We start from the raw sequence: 19,919 nt of genomic DNA, 5'->3' as shown, positions 1-19,919 counted from the left end.
TCCCCCATTCTGCATGCAGCAAGCATGGTGGCTCTCCTTTTTTCAAGGGGTTTAAATGCTGGAATCAATTCACCAGTAAGCCAAGTTATTCCTTCTATGCAGTCCCTTTAAATATCTCCTAAGCCTCAGTCCATCTGAAGCCTTCATTTAGCTTCTGTAATACAGACAAGCCTTTGGAAACTAGTCTTTCCTGGAAAATGAAGTCAATGCGTCAAGTCAGCTGTTAACTTTGCAAAGGTGCTGTCACAGATAAGGGCGTACATGAGCTATTTCACAGCTACTTAACTTACAGAGCTGAGTATTAAGGTATTTTGGGCATTCTTAGCTCTTCATAACCAGGTTAACTAGTATATGGAAGCAAGATTGATTTTTATTAGCTTGAAGTATCATATTTTATTCAAGAGATAAGAAATATCATAATACATTATGCATCTGCCAGTTATAGTCCATTTTAGTTTGTTCCAAAACCTAAGCAGTAAATGAGTAAGTTTATCTAGTTAAACTGAAAAAACAGCATTCCACACAACCAGTACTAGAGATGTCAACCGTATAGTAATTCCAGCATTACAGTGTTATGGCTTTCCAGAAAGTCATGAAGTTAACAAATTAGAACACATCAAGAGCCATTTTCCAAAGGTTTATTGAAGTAGCGACAGGTTGCTCATACTGTGCTGGAAAAAGCAGTTTTATTGGATTCGGATACTTAAAAACAGTATTGCAGCACAAGATATTGCTATTTGTAAACTAGACTCCATTGTAAACTCTAATCCTTCAGGGAGAGTCAGTTTGCAAGATCTAAGACCTATTTCCTAGCATAATAATCTTGCGCTCATGGAAAAACTGCAGAAAGGCACTTGAAAGCTGTTTCTTCCTTTAAGACATGGACTTTTTAACTCTTGCTGGTAAGAATTTCTCCTGCATTAGTAAGTATGCATCTCCACTTCAGCTTTACTCCAAGTCATCATGATGCTGGGAAGTTTCATTAATAACCTGTTGAAAAACAGAGACCCTTGCATTAAATTTTCATAGGAAGATTGTTTGGAACATCCAGTACCACAGAACTGAGAACAAAGGGGTACCAAACTCTCACTTATGTGAGGCTCTAGTTGGTAAATAGCACGCAGAAAGCATTTAAGCCTTTATTGACTTAGTCCAAAAACAGTACCTTGTCCCAAACAAGTACCTCTGCTTACTGCCACATTTTCCTCAGGTGGTGTGAGAAATCTTTTGAGAACTTGCTAACTCAGCTGAACTCAAATACTCACAGGTAACTGTCAGCCACTTCAGGATTTACTATCAGACGAATTTTGTGATCATTTCTACAGAAGCCCATTTGCTACATCTGTATGCTCAGCCACACTGCTTGGACTGCCAGGTACTGTTCTACTCAATCCTTACTACCACATACAGGCTGCACTAACCAGCAGACAAACGTAGGAGTATTTTAAGGTAACCAGCTGTGATAGAAATAAAATCAAAAGTTACCACCAACCTGTCCATCTCTAGTTTCGACAGTCTTAATTAGAAGTGTTCTCTTTGAGTGGGTGTCAACCATTGGCTGAGACTCAATGTTGGTTTCTGCAGAAGAAAATGTATTATTACCAACAGTCTAGATGAAGTGTTTCCTCAAAGCAATGAAGTGTAACAGACTTTAGATCTACTTTCAGAATCCCAATTTAGTATATGAAGAAGTCTTCTGCTCTGAATCCTAAGTGAATCTTTTTTCTTCCTGTCCCCCTTAAAGCACCTTCAGCAGGCATCTAAACTAATCACTCACCATGTACCGATTTTAAAAACATCCACACCCAGGAACAAAGTAGCTCTCTCCCCATCCAAGGTTAAGTAATTGTAAATATTGTAGTTATATTTAAGAAAAACATTCACACACAACTGCATTTATAGTTCAACCACTAGAGTAAAAGGAACTATCTATCAAGGACCTTTTTGCTAGTGACAGAATGGCCGTCTAAACGGAAGAAGCAGAAATAGCTTACCTCTCAGGTTCAAAGAAGCAAAGGTTGGAATAGGCATGTTAATCCTGAAGGAAAAAAAGAAATGGATAAAGTCAGACATGGGTATACAGTGTCTTTGAGTGACTGCTGTTTAGAAAAGTGTCCGCATGAGATTTTTACCTGCTCTCTTCACCCTCCAGCAGTTTTCTGTAGGTGGCAATCTCAATATCAAGAGCCATCTTGACATTCAGCAGGTCCTGGTACTCGCGGAGGTGGCGAGCCATTTCTTCCTTCATGTTCTGAATCTCATCCTGCAGACGGCCAATAGTGTCTTGGTAGTTAGCAGCTTCAACAGCAAAATTCTCCTCCATTTCACGCATTTGGCGCTCCAGGGATTCATTCTGGAAGAGAGTAATGAAGTCAGGCACTGCTGCAGTTCAGCCACTCTTCCCCACCCCTCAAGACCCTTAAAGATTTTTAGAAGGGGAGTTATGGCTAGCATCCTTTGAAAACACCCAGACACATCCCAAAATAGTCATCGCTATCTTCCCTTGCAAAGTCAAGGTGAGTTATTCTGCTACTTGATTGGAGGTGTGCCATGTATTTGCTACCAGGGGGCAAAGCAATCCGTTATAGTAAGCCCCAAGACGTGCACTACCAGTCAGCATGCAGGCACTCCTCAGTGAGGGGATCTGCAGGTATGCTACACACTAAAATCCATTTCAAGCCAGCCTTTAAGGCAGTGAGATTCTAGCAACAGCAAGATTTGCTGTTTGCACCTTATTTCCACTGTTGCTCCAGCTTTTTTTTTTTTATAACTTCAGCTGCACCTGACAGGCAAGCCGTAAACACTTTCAGAAAATGTTATATAAAACAGTATCACAGCAAGAGAATGAACTCATTGTTTATACCTTAAGCAAGACTAGTTCAGCATGTCAATCTAAGCAGTCCACTGTAGTGCATGCAGACAAATCGTGCCTATAGCATCCTTTTCAAGGAGTACTAATACGCTGCTGTATTGTGCGGCAGATCAGCTGCGCTCACATCTGTATCAGCCATTAAACTGCAGTGCAGCGTTTAGAGCTGCACAGGGAAGAATGTCCCAACACCTGCTGTCTTCTACTTACGCTTCCCTTAAGGGCATCAACTTCGCAGGTGAGAGACTGAATCTGTCTGCGGTATTCATTAGCTTCTTGTTTGGCCTGGCGCAGGGCATCGTTGTTCCTATTAGCAGCTTCAGAGAGATCTGCGAACTGTAGAAACCCCCAGTTTGGTTAGTGCAATGATTTAACAGAAACAGTGTAACAAGTATTTTTTTTTTGACACAGCATTTGAGGGCAATTGAAGCCATTACATTAACACCTGAAACATTTAAATAGTAGCATGACTCTTCAAATGCCTTTCTAATTGTTAAAGTGGAATTCATAGTTAAATCTTTCATATTCGCCTCCCCACCCATTCCTACCCTCCACATTTCTCATCTTTTCATCGGTTTTTTGCCCATTCATTCACTCCTTTCTCCAGTATTCCATATAACATCTCCTTCCAAGATGTTAGCACAGGAAAGACTCCAACTATGAACCCACTACTTTGCTGCTGTACTTGTGGCACAAAATAATGTTTTCAGCTGTACTTTTCCCAGACTAGGAGTTTAAAGACAACCCTGTGCCATGGCTGTGGTCATGCCCCATACAGACACAAAGGGAACACAGGGTGCTACAGCAAACCCTTTATGTACAGTTAGTTCCAGTGCCTGACGCACCTGGAGAGATTTTACTTACTTTGGACTTGTACCACTCTTCAGCTTCCTGAAGATTCTTAGCAGCAACGCTTTCATACTGTTGACGAACGTCACGCAGCGCAGCAGTAAGATCAGGCTTAGAAACATCCATATCAATTTGGATGTGCTGTTCCTGGAGCTGGGCCTGCAGTTCTCGGATTTCCTGAGAAGCAGATGCTCAATGTTATTACGTGACAACATACAGGACACATGCAGGTGGGGACTCAGCCAGAACCGGTGAAGAGCTTGCTTACTAGACTGTCCATATCTAATCACGGACCCCATTGTTCATCTTACCTCATCATGAAGCTTCTTCAAGAAGACAATCTCTTCTTGCAGGGACTCGACTTTGCGCTCAAGATCGAGACGTGCCAGGGAGGCATTGTCAACATCCTGACCAGAGAGAAGAATGATGAACAATCTTACAAAACTGAGGGAGGGAAGCCTTCTACTGCAAGTTCAGTACCCTACAGACTGATGCTATGTCTGAGCTTTTTGGCAAAACAATACAAAATCAAGAGCTGCAAAACCCCTCTCTTTGCCACCTCCTACCCTAGCCTCAGAGACCACCTTTACTGTCATTTTGGGAACTATACAGCATATGTAGATTACTTCATCTTTGCCAGCATATTGCTGAGCATGATCAAGAGCATACCAGTCATGGTGGGTGTAAATCCTGCTTGAAGATGAAGCAGGTACATTGGTCAGAAGCCAGCGATAAGCTCTTCTAGCTTGACAGCACTGAAAAAGTGTTAGTCTTGGAATTTGCAAACTTCCATTTTTTCCAGTGGCGCTTAGAAATGCAACCCATGTGCCTACGTGCCTATCAGTGGGCTTCATTTCTTGTTTATTTCTTACAGTCTCCTTGGTGATCAACCACAGAGCCCTTTGGGTCCACAGACCACAGCTTGAAAGCATACCTGCACAGCTAGTGAGGTACGTATAGTAACTGCAAGCATTTACTACTCCAAATGGTTCAACAGACCTCCCTTGAGAAAAAGAAAGTATGAGCATAAACACAGAGTTAGTCGTCATTGCCTACACCCTCACAGTAGCTGGCAAAGACTCCACCTTTTGCTGGACAGAGATAGTCTTAATCAACAGCAAAAATTCATTTAAGGCATAACAGAAGATATGCCATGAATGTTACATGAAAGCAGCTTGAATTAGCTCGAAAACCTGACTTAAGACTCAACATTGATTGGTAACTTCTTATATTATAAATGTGCAAGAGTTTGAAAAGGGGGTGATTGTTCTTTTCATACTAGTTACATGCGCAGCTGCGTGCTCATGTTCACACAGTATTAATGTATCAGGTTTTCACAGCTTACTCTAAAGCTATTTTGGATTGCCCAAAGTATAAGCATTCCTAATCAGCAGTTCTCGCTATTATGGCACCTTTGAAGTAAGAAGTGTTTTCTTTAGACTCCTAGAAAGCCATTCCTTTGATCACTCCTACTCTGGGGTAAGGTTCTTGCTCCAGCAGAATTCTTTTGTTGTCTTTATCCAGCAGAACACCCCATAACTTCCCTGTCAATTCCACTTTTACACCCACACAGTTCACATGGGCTCTCTGTTTTTCAATTCAGGGGAAAAATTCCTTAATTCATTTACTTTCCTCCCCCAAAAAACAAACCTGAAGATCATTCTGGTAGGAAATTACATGGCTATGACCCAATGTGTTTACACAATTAGACATCCAGAGAGTTTCCAATGGATTTTACAAAAAACCGCACCCTGAGGACATATTTTCAGACAAATTAACAACTACAGGATTTTTAGGAGCATCTTAAATTGAAGGCACATTAGTATATACATTATGTATTTTACTACACATGTTATCATTAAATATAGGGAGTGAAGAATCAGTGTATCTGTATTTCCTAGATAGATGGAGAACTACATAAATGCATAAGCTACCTGTAACCTGAGCAAACAAAGCATTCAGCATACATACAAGCAACTGGACTACGCATTGATTTTATCCCAGGGGATGCTTCAATGCCAGTCACGTAGTTTGCAGGGTCGGACATCCATGTTTACTTCAGACAAACCTCATGTTAGCCAGGAGCAGACCTGTTAAGTCTTGGCATGGGTTCAGGACTTACCCCTTGCTGCCAGAGTAGCTGGCAAAGCTGCAATAATAACTTTCTCACTAATTGTGGTGCTTGTTTTGTCCCACAGAAAAGAACTCACTGAACCTTCAGGTTTATTTTATGTAGTACGCCCCCCAGCATATGAGTAAAACCACATCTTTGTTCAGGAAAAGAATTAAAATTTAGTACATATGAGTTGGAAATAAGTTTAAGTTCAGTATTTTAAAAGTGAACAAATACTTGAAGTATACAACCACTCCAAGTAAAAAGTAAATTTGATACTACATCGCAACAGTGAAGTATCTGCTGAAGCATTTCAAACCCACGCATGCAACTTCCCAGTGCAAGAATGTAACAGTTTAATAAAAAGCTGTGCTTTTTTTTTTTTTTTGTTACAACGGAAAGCTCAACAGGATGTTTCAACTTCAGTGTTCTATGAACCTAATTTCACTTACAGAAGAACACCACTCACACTGAAACAGATTTAGTTTTGGAAACCTGCACATTAAGCCTACTTTCACCAGAGAGGAAAAATTAGATATTACTGTTGTTCAAATCAGACACGCTAGCACGTACCAGTTCTGGCATGAGTGGATTTAGTGTAGCATTTCCACTGACAATGATTTGCAATTCTTATGCATAAGCTACACCTTAGGAGGTTACATGCATCCAGTTCTGACTGTAATGCACACATAGAATCTGCTAGAGGCAGAGATCCTGAACGACCCCTTTCCACAGGGCTGGGAAGAGCTGGATAATGAACGTGGGATATGCAGAATGCCAAGTTCACTTAAAAGCCTAGAGTCTTCACAAAGTTTATTTGGTTTGAAATAGAGGTATACCTGCCTTGAAGTATACCAACTAAGTACAAAAGCCAGCCTTAGTCAAAGGATACTTCAGCTGAATTCAGCAGTGATTCAGACTAGATTAGGTTCTCTAAAACTTAAGTTAACCGCTTCTGCATGGAACTTAACACAATGTTAAATTGGCTTAGCACTCAAAAAGTAGAAGCTGAAGTTAAGGCAGCATATCTCAGACTGTTCCGTTTCAAACTTCTGTCCCCAGAATGCTAGGGGAGACTGAATTCCCAGACTCCAAATGGGAGTGAGTGTATCTGTCTCCACACATTATCTCGTGAAGACACCTGCACTCCTTCAAACTATAAATATATTGTAGTCAAAAGCCTTACCCAGGGAAACACTGACAATCAAGTGACAATTTCCTGAATGGTGACATCTACTAACATCTGTGAAGAGCCCTGGGATGAAGTCAGCCTGTGCCCCATTGTCTGGAGATACGGGAGTCACATCTAGCCAGGAGGAATGCTAGCAATGCCTTTCCACACCAGCAGTTTAGGGAAGAGACCTTGTTTTGAGAAGGCACATTCCTAAATTATCTCCTAATGCAAACAAGGCTTAATCCAAGTTGAAAGCTGATTTTGCGCAAGTGAAAACCTGAGCTTAACACTTTCTGAACACTGTCTGCCATGTAGCTTTTGGTTTATTGGAGTAACATAGTAACATCCTACAGAGACTAAACTCTACGGCAACTTGCTTCCTACCTTACCATCTTCGTTTACAGTTCATTAAGTTCAGTGTTGGTAACAGACCCCCTGAGACAGGCTTGACAGATGTGACCTCGCTCCAAGGAGCAAACTGCCTTGTCAGCAGACACCACCCATATAAAAAGTTCTAAATTTCAAGGTTGTGTCCAATAATGCGCTGACCGAAGCAATTCATTAAAAAGGAGCTCTGTTTTGTGTAAAAAACCTGGACCATACACACGGTAGACACTTTTTGCTGGAAGTATGCTCGCACCATTACACATTTGGTAAGAATGCAGCCCACTGCGCCCTCCCTTCCGACACAAAGGGATCTATTATTTCAATCTGCTGCCACCACACTTGCCATAATGCCTGTATCTGCATTCCACGGTGAATCCCATAGAAACCATTAATACCCTTCAGCCAAGCGAGCAGATGGCCCCCCTTTCGCTTTTATTGGATCGGGAAGCGATTCCACGTTGGGGCGCTTTTTGTAAAACAGGCGAGACTCGGATAAAGCAAGACAATAGTTTCCCTCCCCGCCCCTCGGACCGCAGCATCCCCCCCTCAAGAAAATAAGGGAGGGTCACGGGAGAGCCGATGGAATTCCTTTGTGCGAGAAAGGCAAACTCCCGCAGTCCCGCCCCCCGTCCCGGGCACCACCACCCCCAGCCCCCCCAGCTCGCTCCCTCCAGCCCCCGCAAACCTGTCTGAAGGACTGCAGGGTGTTCTCGGCCTCCTCCCTCTGAAGCATCTCCTCCTGCAACCTGGAAGGGGCGAGACCGCGGTGAGGCGGCAGCGGGGGGTCCCCCGAGCCTCCCGCCGCCCCCAGCCCGGCCCGGGGCGCTTGGGTGGGCGTGTGTGTGTGGGGGGGGGGGTCGCCGGCAGCCCGCCCCCGCCCTCCCCTCGCACACTCACTTCTCCCGCAGCCGCATGATGTCGTCGGCGAGGTTGTCCCGCTCCACTTCCACGCGTGCCTTGTCGTTGGTGAGCTGGTCCACCTGCCGGCGCAGCTCCCGCATCTCCTCCTCGTAGAGGTCGCCCAGGCGGGACGTGCCCTTGCCCTTGAGCTGCTCCAGCTCGGCCAGCAGGATCTTGTTCTGCTGCTCCAGGAAGCGCACCTTGTCGATGTAGTTGGCGAAGCGGTCGTTGAGCTCTTGCAGCTCCACCTTCTCGTTGGTGCGGTTCGCCTTGAACTCCGTGTTGATGGCGTCGGCCAGGGAGAAGTCCACGGAGTCGTGCAGCCGCATGGGCGGCATGCTGCTCCGCAGCCGCACCGACGTCGCCTTGGTGGCATACATGCCGCCGGGCGAGGCGGACACGTAGCGGGCGGTGCTGGGCCGCAGGGCGCTGCCCAGCGAGTAGCGGGTGCTGGAGGTGATGTAGCGGGTGCCGGTGCTGGGGCGGCTGCCCCCGCCGAACATGCGGCGGTACGAGGAGTTCTTGGTGCTGATGCTCATGGCGGCGGCGCGGGCTTTGTAATCCGGGAGCGGAGCGGGGCGGCTCGGAGCAGCGGGCGAAGAAGGGCGGCGGCCCCGGCCCGGGCCCCTTCTTATGGGGCGCCGCCGCCCGCCGCCGGGCCGGGCCCGCCCCGCCGCCTGCCGCGCCCCGCCCCGCCGCGCCCCACCCGCCGCCAATCGCCGCGCCGCCCCGCCCCGCCCCGCCCGCCGCCGCGCCTCGCCCCGCGGGGAGGGGGCGCCGGGGGGGGCGCGGGGGCCGGCGGACACAAAGGCGGCGGGGAGAGGAGAGGAGAGAGGGGAGGGAAGAGAAGAGAAGAGAAGAGAAGAGGGGAGAGGGGAGGGCGGCCCGGGGGCGGTGCGGCTGAGCCCCGCGGGCCGCAGCTCTCCCCCCGGGATGTGGCGGGCAGCCGCCGAGGCGGGGAAGGGGCAGGGCGCGGCGGGGCGGCGGCCCGCAGGAGGCGGCGCGGCGGGGGTGACGGCAGCGGCTAGCGGGGCCGAGCGCTCCGTGCCTCGGCTGCCCCGTCCGGGAACGCGGCGGCGGCGGCGGCGGCGGCGGAGTCCGTGTTACGCCGCGGGACGAAAGAGAGCGAGGCCGGGAAGGGTGACCCTCGCTGTGCGCACGGGGCTGCCAAACGCCCGGAATAGCTGGGCAGGAGAGTAAGACATCCGTGTCTTCTCCGGCCGCCTCCCCTGAGAGCCATCTCGGCTCCTGCGTCGGTGCTGAAGACGCAGCATCGACCGGTTACATGCGTTTTCCCTGTAGCTGAGCGAGCAGTTACGCTAGTAAGGCTTAATTCTGCCATTATCATAATGATCCCAGCGGTAACTATTTTAGCGTGGATGGTATATTGCTGAAAAAGCTGCGATCGGGATCTTGCTCTTGGATGTGATCCTTCCGGTAACTGGGATAGTGGCAGGCTTGATTTTAAAATAGGTTTGTTTCTGAGCTGTTGCACCCAGCAGACTTTTGCTATCAATTTCAGTAGGCATGTGAGCAGAGTCTCAAGAAAGCATCTAAATAGCAACATGATAATTATTCATTAGACATGACCCACAAATATCCTATGTGTGTAGCACCAAAGGCCAGACAAGAATCCCAGTGTTTCAAGAGCAATTTTATTATGAAAATGAGGCTACCAGCGGTAGAGAAGAATAATGTAGATGGTACAAGGCAACAGCAGTGGTGTAAAATGTAACACAGAAAGACTCTGACCAAGTAGCAGCAGATTGTTTTCAGTATGAATGCAGAAGGTGTTAACGGGAGATGACAGAATCCCGGTTGTTTAGATAATTTTAAATTTGAGTGGCCAAAGCACAACTCATATTCTCTAACCCTCCACTGACACATCAGGTAGGGGACATCTTTTTCTTCTTTGCTATGGGAAGTGGCAGATGCAACATAGAGGTAGTATCTAATGTATTATTTCAGCACTTATGGGATGCAAAACCACCATTGGTTTTTAATTTGTAACTTGCAGTCCTGCAGAAGTAAATACCTTCAGTGGAATTCCTGATAAATGTGAACACAAACAGTGGGCAGAGGGAAAGGTACTCTTCACGCCCCAATTCCCAGTAAAATCAGCTATTGTACTTCAGGTATTGTACCTTACAAGGCAGAATTGAAGCCCATATAATTCATTAAGGATTTTTTTTTTTTTAAGGAAAATGTGCTTCAGTTCCATTCTGATTACAACCAGAACTACAGGAGTGCAGTTTGTGGATGTAAATGTATGTTCTTGAGGTTTTAATTACCTCTATTCACTGAAGCTTAGGCAACCACATGAAGCTGACAAGGTTGAGCCACTGAAGTGCTTGCAGCGTAAGTCCTGGGCTACAGCTCATTTCATTCACCTACTGAATAACAGGCAGAGGTCACATGGCATTCCTGAGGCCAAGGGTACCGCAGCCCAGCCTGGATGCTGTTGTGCTGTCCAGCCCTCTGAGGGCTCTTTCTTTAAGCCATCAAGTTTGAGCTGTAAGCCTTTGTGAGCCCTGGCACAAAAGTACACACTACTTCTATGAGCAGGCAAAAAAGTAAACCAGCCCATAACCAACAGCCTCACAGATTAAAGATGCTTTAGCAGATTGCTGGTTTCTTGAAGCTGCATTGTGCCCAATCTGTTTTTCCTAACAGAGCACAGCTTACTTACAGTGCACAAAACCTTTACAGGCACACACATGCAACAGTCATCCTTTGTTCAGACACTGCTTTGCCCCTAAAATCCAAGGAAGTGTTTGTTTTAGTAAATAAATATGACCACCCCCCATGTTTCAAGTGTTATTTCCATATGTTTATGTCACCGCTGCCATATGTATTCTTGGCCACCTGCCTCATTGCCGTTTCTCACTGTGAAATTTTCCTAGAAATGTTCAGATACTGTCGGCTGTCGGGACTACAATAAACCTTTAAGTGCCTTTTGCTGGTTGACACATATGCGAATTCATAGAGGAAGCTCTTAAGTTTTTTATAAGGCTGTAATAAATTTAAAGCACATTTGCATCCCAAACCCCAAAGGTCTGACCAAACTGGTCTCTTGAAATGCAAAAAGATTTCCACAGTGCTTCTCAGGAAAGAGTCCACCTTAGTGTAGCCATAAAAGTCACGGAGAGTGTACTTCTCTGAATGGAAATGAAACCACAGTAATCAGTCTAATTTTAAGGAAAGTGCTAAGGGACTCTCAGAGACTATGGTTGGTCAGGATCTTGACCACTTCTTACAAGAAGAACAGACAGCTAATAGCATCACTAAACACCACGTTTTCATAAACTGTTAGTTGTCGCCTGTGTTGTTTGTTGTCACGCCTTCATTTGCAATTCCAGCATGCAGTCAGGTAGCTGCCCGGTCAGTTTGTAATGTCACTTGTCTCTACAGAGGTAGATCAGACGTAAGCCAATGGCACTCGTAAAGAACAAAGTAGGTATTTTTATCAATAGCCTTTCAGTCCACACTGTAAAATCTATTTTGGCATTTTTTTGGCTTTTTTCCAGATAATTGATGTATTGATTCACTGCCAAGAATAAAATACAGAATTAAGCCCTAGAAGTGTAGCAAAAACTATTGGATTGTTGTGTAACTTTCATTAAAGGGAAAATCTGTGTTCTTTGGGAGAGGGGTACAGATGCCTGAATAGCTTTATACTAGAAATTTGTTGCACTAAAAAAAGTCTTCATAATAGTAAGAATTTCTCTGATCTTTTTGCAAAAATATCTGTTGGTCTGAAAACATCACTGAGAAGACTGGCATTCCCCTTTTCCTTTTTTTTTTTTTTTTTTTTTTATTTGCCATTTCATTTAAGCAGTAAGAAATGAGGGAAATTTAGTCCAAATATTGAATGTGCTTTCCAGTTATTATAGACCTTGACTAAACAGATGTGAATGCTTTCTTTAATCAGATTTATGCAGTTTTAGTAAAGTTTCTGTTTCCAGGAGGTCTAAAATGACCCATAAATATTAAATACCCAGGAAAAACATCCTGCTATGCAAATGCCATCACTTTTGTTGTCTGTCACTACCATACAGCAACCTTAAGCCCTGGCACGCATGGGACCATAAAGACATTCCTTCACACTTCCCCTGCTCCATGAATATTGAACAAACTCCAGGCAAAAGGGACCCGCTTTAACATGAAGATATTAAAGACTCTTAACGTCCTACAGACAACTGAATAGGGACTCTCCATAATGCTCAGCCACAGCAAGAGCTGTGGTCCATCGCTTGAGTGAGTGCTGTTAGTCTGAAAGAACACTTCCTCCTTTCAGCCGTGGTCTGAAAAGGCTAAGATTACTATGGTTTTGAAAACAGGTTTGTTTCCAAAAAGCAGATTCTGGCTGTAAATCTTCAGCTGGGGCCAGTCCCTCCCTTTAGCTGGGAGCTAAGTGTAATGAGGCTAAAGTGTCCCCCAGTTTCCAAGAAAGGCCAGCGCATCCAGGGAAGAACTGATTTTCCTGAACCCAGAGAATATGTCTCCCTGCATGCTGCCTGGGAGAAGCTGATTTGGGTTTTTGAATACCACGGGGCTGCACAACATCAATGTCCATGCACTGAAGTCTCCCCTTGTGAGTAACTTCCATGACTAATTATGCTCTTAAAGAAATTGGCAAATTCTTCTATGAAATTTATTTTTAAAATGATGTTGCCTACTGTCATTGCTAGTGTTGCAATGCCTATCAAACTGCTGTGACTAGCTGCTGATTTTTTCAAGGAAATGACTAGGCTCTATACTCAAAAGTAACCAAGTCTCTCGTCAATATTAAATTTTAATGTAAAATGAACTATATAAACTGGCAGGGGTTTCATCACTAGGGAAGTGTTTTGAGCGTGACTCATGCCGCCCAGTTGCATGACTTACATTTCCAAAAATTATTACTGTCGTGCATAAAGTTCCCCTCTACTATGGTTTCTAATTTCCAGAATAGGACATTTTCTGTATCAAATTAGGATGTTTCTGTACCAAAGCAGGTACTCATTTCCAAAGCCAGTACAGCCCTCTGCCCCAAGTCCCATGGGTGTCTCAATCACGATGCACAGTTCTTGCAACACAGGAAAAAGAAAGAAGTTTTTCAGCTCTATTATAGGTATAGCAATTTATTTAATCCATCCCTTAAACAGAAACAAAAAAAAAGGATGACAAACTGTACACTTCATCTCTCCCACTTCGCTTAATACCAATAGCACTGACTGCTGAATGTCAGCATATGTTAAGCAATGACTGGGACATAAGGACAAGGTTTTACAAACTGACATGAGGTTTGGCATGGTTTGAGGCCCAATGCTCAGTCTGAAAATCTTTAAGCAGAACTAATTTCCAGAATACACAAAGTCACTTAGTCTTGATTTGGGTGCCCAAAAATAGATATTCTGAAATTTTAGCTCTCCACTGTCCTTGTTTCATAAAATTTGTATTTTGCCAAAGACCAATGTTCAAGCATCATGATAGGCACTTTATAAAGACCGTTTAACTTAAATATCAGATAAAGGATTTTGATTTATAGTCGGCTTAAGCTTTCAGTAGGATCTATGTAAAATGTTGTGTAATGTGTGGGGCTTCTTTCTGTCCTTTGCCACATTGCTGACTTCGCTATTTCGACCTTGCTCAGTGCTCAGTTGCTATTCCTGCAGTAAGCTGTTGGCACAGGCAGAAGCCAACAGCATGGATGAACATTCATTTGTCACATTACAATGGGAAGCCATAATATTAATTTGTCTGGGATTGCTGTTTTAAATTTTGAGATTGCAAACCTTTTCAAAGATGATTCATCCATCCATCCATTCTCTCTTTTGGAAAAAGCTAAAAGAAGCGATTCTAGTACGTCATTAATGAACCCTGTGAGTTAGACATTTACTACTTCTTTTTGGCCAAGCTTTTTTCAAAGCAAACTGCTTAAAGAGCTCCTCTAGCCAAAAAACAATTAAAACTGAGGAGTGATTTCATTCTTCTCTCTTCCCCAGTTCCATTACTTACACAAAGCATAAATAGCATAATGTTTCCTTGCCATGATATACCAGGAAATGATGATGTTCGTTCTGAGGAAGAGGCAGGACACAGCAATGGAATCGTTAATTGCGTGCAGCAATTGTTCCCTTCTTCCTTTGAGATGCTCAGGCCAAGCAGAACTACCAGCTCCTTGAGGGCCAAGTTTTTTAGTGGATTCCTCAGTCCAAGTTCTTGTGCCAAATCCTGGGTTCCAATGAGACTCATAAACTGAGCGTACATTGTGTTAGCCATTCTGGGGTTAGTTGGCTCCTTGCAAAGGAAGGGGCAGCGGCGCACACACCCCAAAGGTGAGAACACCGAGTTTCTAAGATGAGCTATTTTTACATGCCAGCTCTATGCCTATTTTTCAAGCATAAATGTACTTTGTCCAGTTGGGATTAAGGAGGGAAGATGATCCAAATTTGAGCTAATAGTACGCATAAAATATTGTGGGCTACAAGGAACGGAGTGGAAAGTGTATTAAATATGTGTACAGCAGATGGTGCATATGGCTGGAGAAGGAAGAGAGCAAATACCTGGAAGAGTGGAGGCATCCATACTTTTTTTCAGGTGGAAAGGTGCCATGCTTCCCATTACAAAGACAAATTCACTGTCTACCTGAAATTTTCCCTAAGAATTTGGTCTTACATATGGCCATTGGATGTGAAAGCTTTTGCAGGATGACAGGAGGAAGGACCTAGCAGCTATTTAGGAGCTTTGTAGATGCTTTTGTTTTGCTGACTCTTAGACTTTTGCCAATGTTTGTGGCTGTTTATTTGACAGGGATTGGGCATTTCCCATAAACTCCATGACATGGAAGTTACCAAGCCTACTGTGTAAGTCTGAAACACACCAGGATGAAAAAACATGCAGGTCAGATGTTGATTCTTTCACAGACAGAAGCGTGGTTTACCCTGAATACGGCAATGCCACCGTCCTACAATTGTATTCTGAAAATAATCAGCTTCTGTGGTATCAAGTTGAGCTACATCCTGCAGATGAAGGACATAATACTATTGTACTACAATATACATGATGTCTGGACTAGTAATGAGAATTATGCACAGTATAGGTTAATTAATTACTTGAGTTCAATTATTTTAGTTTTGGAACAACTGTGCCCTATACCATAGGAGATGAGTGCTACATCTGACTTGGCACTGTAACTGGAATGAAATCATCCTCAGGGACTTAATCTGACATTGCAGGGTTCCTGACAGACAATTCCAACAATTTCCCATTGTGTTTCTCTTAAGAATTATGTAAAACATGTTTGCTGGAGTCTTAAATCAGCCCAACTCCCTACAGCTGAATATTGACACTGCCAGTCCATACTGGCATATGTCTTGTGCAAGATTTCTCTTCTTCAGAAACAACTATTTTAGGCTTTCTTGACCCATTTAGGTTTGGCTTATTGGGGCTTCTTTCTCCAGACTGTCTCAGCAAAAATAACATTTTAAATTCATAGCCATTTTTCTAAAAAAAGTTTTGTTTCAACTTTAGGAAAACCCAAAGCTTTTTGTTCTTAGTTGAGGCAATACTTAATTGAAGGAACAGACCCCAAAAGACCTAGCAGCCAAAAGAGACACTTCCCTATTTAAGATGGGATTTTTTGCAGAATAACTTTTCAATTTATTCTGCATTTCAGTTTATCCTTACAAGACCTCATGACTTCTTCAAATCTGTGCTTTTCTATAGACTATTTTCCAAGAGACTTTCTGGTAGAAAAGAGCTATGTCCCAGCTGCTAAGCTTTAGTGTTTTGGTATGCTTGACAGACATTTGTAGACACATCCAAAGTGAGAAAGAAAATATCTACAGTGCAATCACTTCTGTAATTACAGTTCCTAACTTGTATCAAATAGCTTTAAATTACCTTTAAACTCATTTGCAAACTGCCAGCAATATAGCCAGGGTGGACCTCTGTGCTGCCCAGGCACCAAGTAGTCAGCTTCTTTAGCAGATTTTATGGTACTTACTGTGTGCAATTGTGGTTTACCTCACTTCAAGACAGCTCAGCAAGTCCACAGTTACAGCTCTGCTGCGGCTGCGTTAAAGATTTTCTTTCTCTGGAGGAAACACCCTACTACTGAAATCCTACCACCATGGTGACCAGCATAAGAGATCTCATTTCCTGTGCCAACTACAGTCTTAGTCAAAGATTAAACTCATCACATGGGACTGAATGAAAAAAGAAGGTTTCAGCAGAGACTGTACTCTTTAAAAAGACAAGTCTGCGGTGTACAAAATCTTTAGGTGATACTAGACAGCCTAGTGAGCAAAAGTCATAACCAACACCAACATTCAGCTACAAGTCTTTCTCAGTCTGCACACCATAGACTGTGTAAATCACATAGGGATGTCGGGGGTGAAAATTCCTGCCTTAAGCAAAAAGGTAAGAGACACATCCAGGCTCACCATCTGCACCCTCATTCTTTTTCTTTCCTTTTCCTCATTTCTCCCTCCCTCCCTCCCTCCCTCCCTCCCTCCCTCTCTCTCTCTCCCCCCCCCCCCCCAAGAGAGCAGCAGGCACCACACTGTTTTACCCTGCCCCTGTGAGCTGGGATCTCCCACACCATTACCTCATCCTGCTGAAGCAGCTTGAACTGATCCCCCCTTTAACAAGGCCTGGCTCTGTGCCTGCTGTCACCCGTTTCCTGTGACCCTTCAAGGGTCTGATTGAAAACACATTTGTTGCGGCAGCAATCTTTTGGCTGACTGCAGCTGGCCTTACAGAGCTCAGAGTCTGTTTTGTTCAGTCCAGTGGAGGTTTCATAAGTATTTTTTGGTTTGTTTGGTTTTTGGTGGGGTTTTTTTGGTTGCTTTGCTTTGGTGTTTTTGTTGGGGTTTTTTGTTACTAGCCTTTTTTATCCTTTATTTTTTTGGTCAAGCACTGGAATGTGTAAGTACAACAAGAAAGTCAGTAACATTATGTAAATATATGTGTCTCATCCAGCCAGCACGACTGCTGCAAGCCAAACAAAACAAACAGGCCAGATTTATTTAGATTTAAATTTATTTAAACCAGAAAAGTAAAGATTAGAGAAGCAGTGTCTTTTTATTCCTTATTCCCTGTCCCTACAGAGTCTATGCATAGCTCCAGAACCTGAAAATAAAATCCTGAAATGGAGAGATTAATAAATTTGAAAAGAGAAAGGTTAAAAATGTTTGTGTCTGATGACTGTTTCAAATAATTTCAGCTACATAAATTTCCCCTGTACAGAGTTCTTAGAAACACATTGGGAGAGGCTAACAAACCTGGTCTGATGAGGGTTTCATTTCTAGTCTTGCAGATGCGTGGCATTATAAATGAAAATTGTAGGCTTCATCAGCCACACTGGCATGGCCCAGCAGGCTTCCCAGAAATACCACATCTGTGGCTGACAGCTACCTTTATCGAGCATCACTTCAGCAGAAATCAAGTCTGATAAATTCCCTCCTGAAACATTCCAGATCGATTTTGATAAACTGCAAAAGGTTTTCAGTTTCATTAGTAACCTACTGGGCCAGTGGTTATGGAAACAGTAATTTATGCTAGACACTCTCAGTGAATTTTTTCAGTTTGGTGCTTGCATTGCAAGGGTATGAAGTGCCTCACATTCTTTCCTAGCCACAGTGATTTCTGACCCAGAACGAGAGCTTCCATTCTAGACAGCTGAGATGTCTGTATACTCTTCCTGAACCTCACTTAGGTATTTAGTAGGTTATACCAGACATTTGGGCACAAGAAGCATTGTTGTTCAGCTGTCAACATTAGCATTTGCCTGTATTGAAATTTTGGCTGATAACTGTGAATGTACTTTTAAACGTCTGGTGTATCAGAGATGTTTCTTGCTCTTTCTCCATTTTTTTTTTTAATAAAGAGGACATAATCACTTCACAGCTACAGATCTACTAGCTTCCATTACCTAGCCTTATGTTGAGGGGGTTACATTCAAAGGAAACTTCAAGCAATTTATACGGCTGTGGTATTGTGGCATCAGTAAACCCCTGTGACATGCACTGCAGACTGGCAACCTCCTGCGCACAGCCAGGTGCAGGCAGAGGCCGTGCTGGTATGTTCGTCTGCTCTGCTGCAGATGGGAGGGCAGCGAGAAGAGTTACATGTGACTGCAGAAGCCTTGAGATGCCTTTAAAATATTTTGTGTGCATTTGTTGCTGGTGTGAATTATAGAAACACAACAGTGAAAATATTTCCTTCTTACTTTGAGGACAAGAGTATATGGTCCAGTCATAGTTTGTAATTTTACCTTTCAGTTGCGAAGTACACTGCAGAATCTTAAGGCAGTGGTTTTCGCATGCTTCTGTGATGTTGTTTGGGAGAATTGATAATTGTAACATTTTTAACAATTCTAAAGCATTTTAAGAGAGAATATAGAGAGAACAAGAGAAAATACTGCAGGAGTTTTGTTTGCGTGTTCCTCTTACCACATGTAGCTGTTTCACTGGATATGTGTATCGGTTACCAAGGCAACAGTTTCAGATCTAGCATGATTACCTGTATCATACCACTCATCAGAGATGTGGGCAAACTTTAGAAACTTCTACATTGAGGAAATGCTGCTAGTTGCTAGGAGGTAGGAGTTTTCAGCAACTGTCTCAATGAAAACGCTATCACGTACTTATGTCAACAGCTTTAAAGATGTCATTAAATGATCAGTTTGCTTAAAATATGTTTTACTGTAAATAGAGTGAAGAAAATAGCTACTTCATCGATGTGTTTTCATAGTTATATAGTTGTACTTATTTAGAATAAACAATATCTTTTTAGAAAAGCCTATCAATTGTTATTTAAAGCAAGCTATGTTGTTAAGCCATAACTGAAACAGCTCATATGTCCTAAAAAATGTTAAGAGTCCAGAGGTGGACACTGGACTTCAACTCTGTTACTAGTCTCCTTTGTTAATCAAATCAACTGTTCATTGACATTTGCAGGAATCCAATCCATCCTATATGCATGGTGCAGAGAAAGAAGGAGCTGTCACAACACCCGAATTTCAGTAAGTCAGAGAGATCCAGTTGGGAAATTTTGCAGTCATGTGGCTGCTTTGGAGTCACAAGACAAAGAGTGAGCAACTGTTTAGCTTGCCCCATGGCAGTGGCAGCATGTCTTAGCAAGATTTTCTGAGTTAGGTATGGACAATCGCTTTCACAGGGCTAATCCTCTCTCAGCAATCATTCAGCTTTTCTGTAAGCATAAAGATATGAGTGGCCATGGACCTTGGCACTTCTCGGCCATTGCCCGTCTCTGAAATAAGCAGCATACCTTAAATACTACTGTGTAAGGCCTGATCCAAAAAGTATGTTTATTGTTATGCTGACTTCACATTTATAAAGGGAATAGCACTAAAAGTAACTGTTTCCAGATTCCCTGTTTTCATTTTGGTCCTTTTCACAGCTGTCAATTAATAATGAGAAGCAGGTTAGGGTAGACAGTTACACAGAATTATAAAACTGATACTCTGGCAGTTGTTTAAAAATGAGCACTAGGGAAATTTTGGTGTTTCCCATTCTTTGCAAAAAAGAAGCCAATAAAATCCTAACCTAGTTTATTGATTTCTTTGTTGCCAGAGCGGAGGCGTGTTGATCAGATTCTCTTTACTGCACTGGTGGAGG

General features: G+C 43.5%; 1 protein-coding gene across 1 annotated transcript; it reads right to left on the bottom strand.

Moving 5' to 3' along the window:
- Positions 1-622: 622 nt before the first annotated feature.
- VIM (vimentin) lies at positions 623-8,957 on the bottom strand. Its single transcript, XM_013305536.3, has 9 exons — positions 8,290-8,957; positions 8,078-8,138; positions 4,030-4,125; positions 3,734-3,895; positions 3,080-3,205; positions 2,133-2,353; positions 1,995-2,038; positions 1,493-1,578; positions 623-990 (listed from the first exon to the last, which is right to left on the bottom strand). Exons 1-9 carry the CDS (start codon positions 8,829-8,831, stop codon positions 949-951), a joined length of 1,380 nt encoding a protein of 459 aa, XP_013160990.2. The 5' UTR covers positions 8,832-8,957; the 3' UTR covers positions 623-948.
- Positions 8,958-19,919: the final 10,962 nt, after the last annotated feature.

The sequence above is a fragment of the Falco peregrinus genome, chromosome 5 (genome assembly GCF_023634155.1).
Source record: "Falco peregrinus isolate bFalPer1 chromosome 5, bFalPer1.pri, whole genome shotgun sequence".
Lineage (NCBI taxonomy): Eukaryota > Metazoa > Chordata > Aves > Falconiformes > Falconidae > Falco > Falco peregrinus.
Note: the sequence above shows the minus strand (reverse complement) of the source record. Positions and strands in the feature narration are given on the sequence as shown.

Coding starts and splice junctions, on each gene's coding strand:
- VIM (XM_013305536.3), bottom strand. CDS start 8,831: ATGAGCATCAGCACCAAGAACTCCTCGTACCGCCGCATGTTCGGCGGG. Junction 2,354..3,079: donor TTGATGCCCTTAAGGGAAGC/GTAAGTAGAAGA, acceptor ACTCTCTTCCAG/AATGAATCCCTGGAGCGCCA. Junction 2,039..2,132: donor CTGGAGGGTGAAGAGAGCAG/GTAAAAATCTCA, acceptor TTTTTCCTTCAG/GATTAACATGCCTATTCCAA.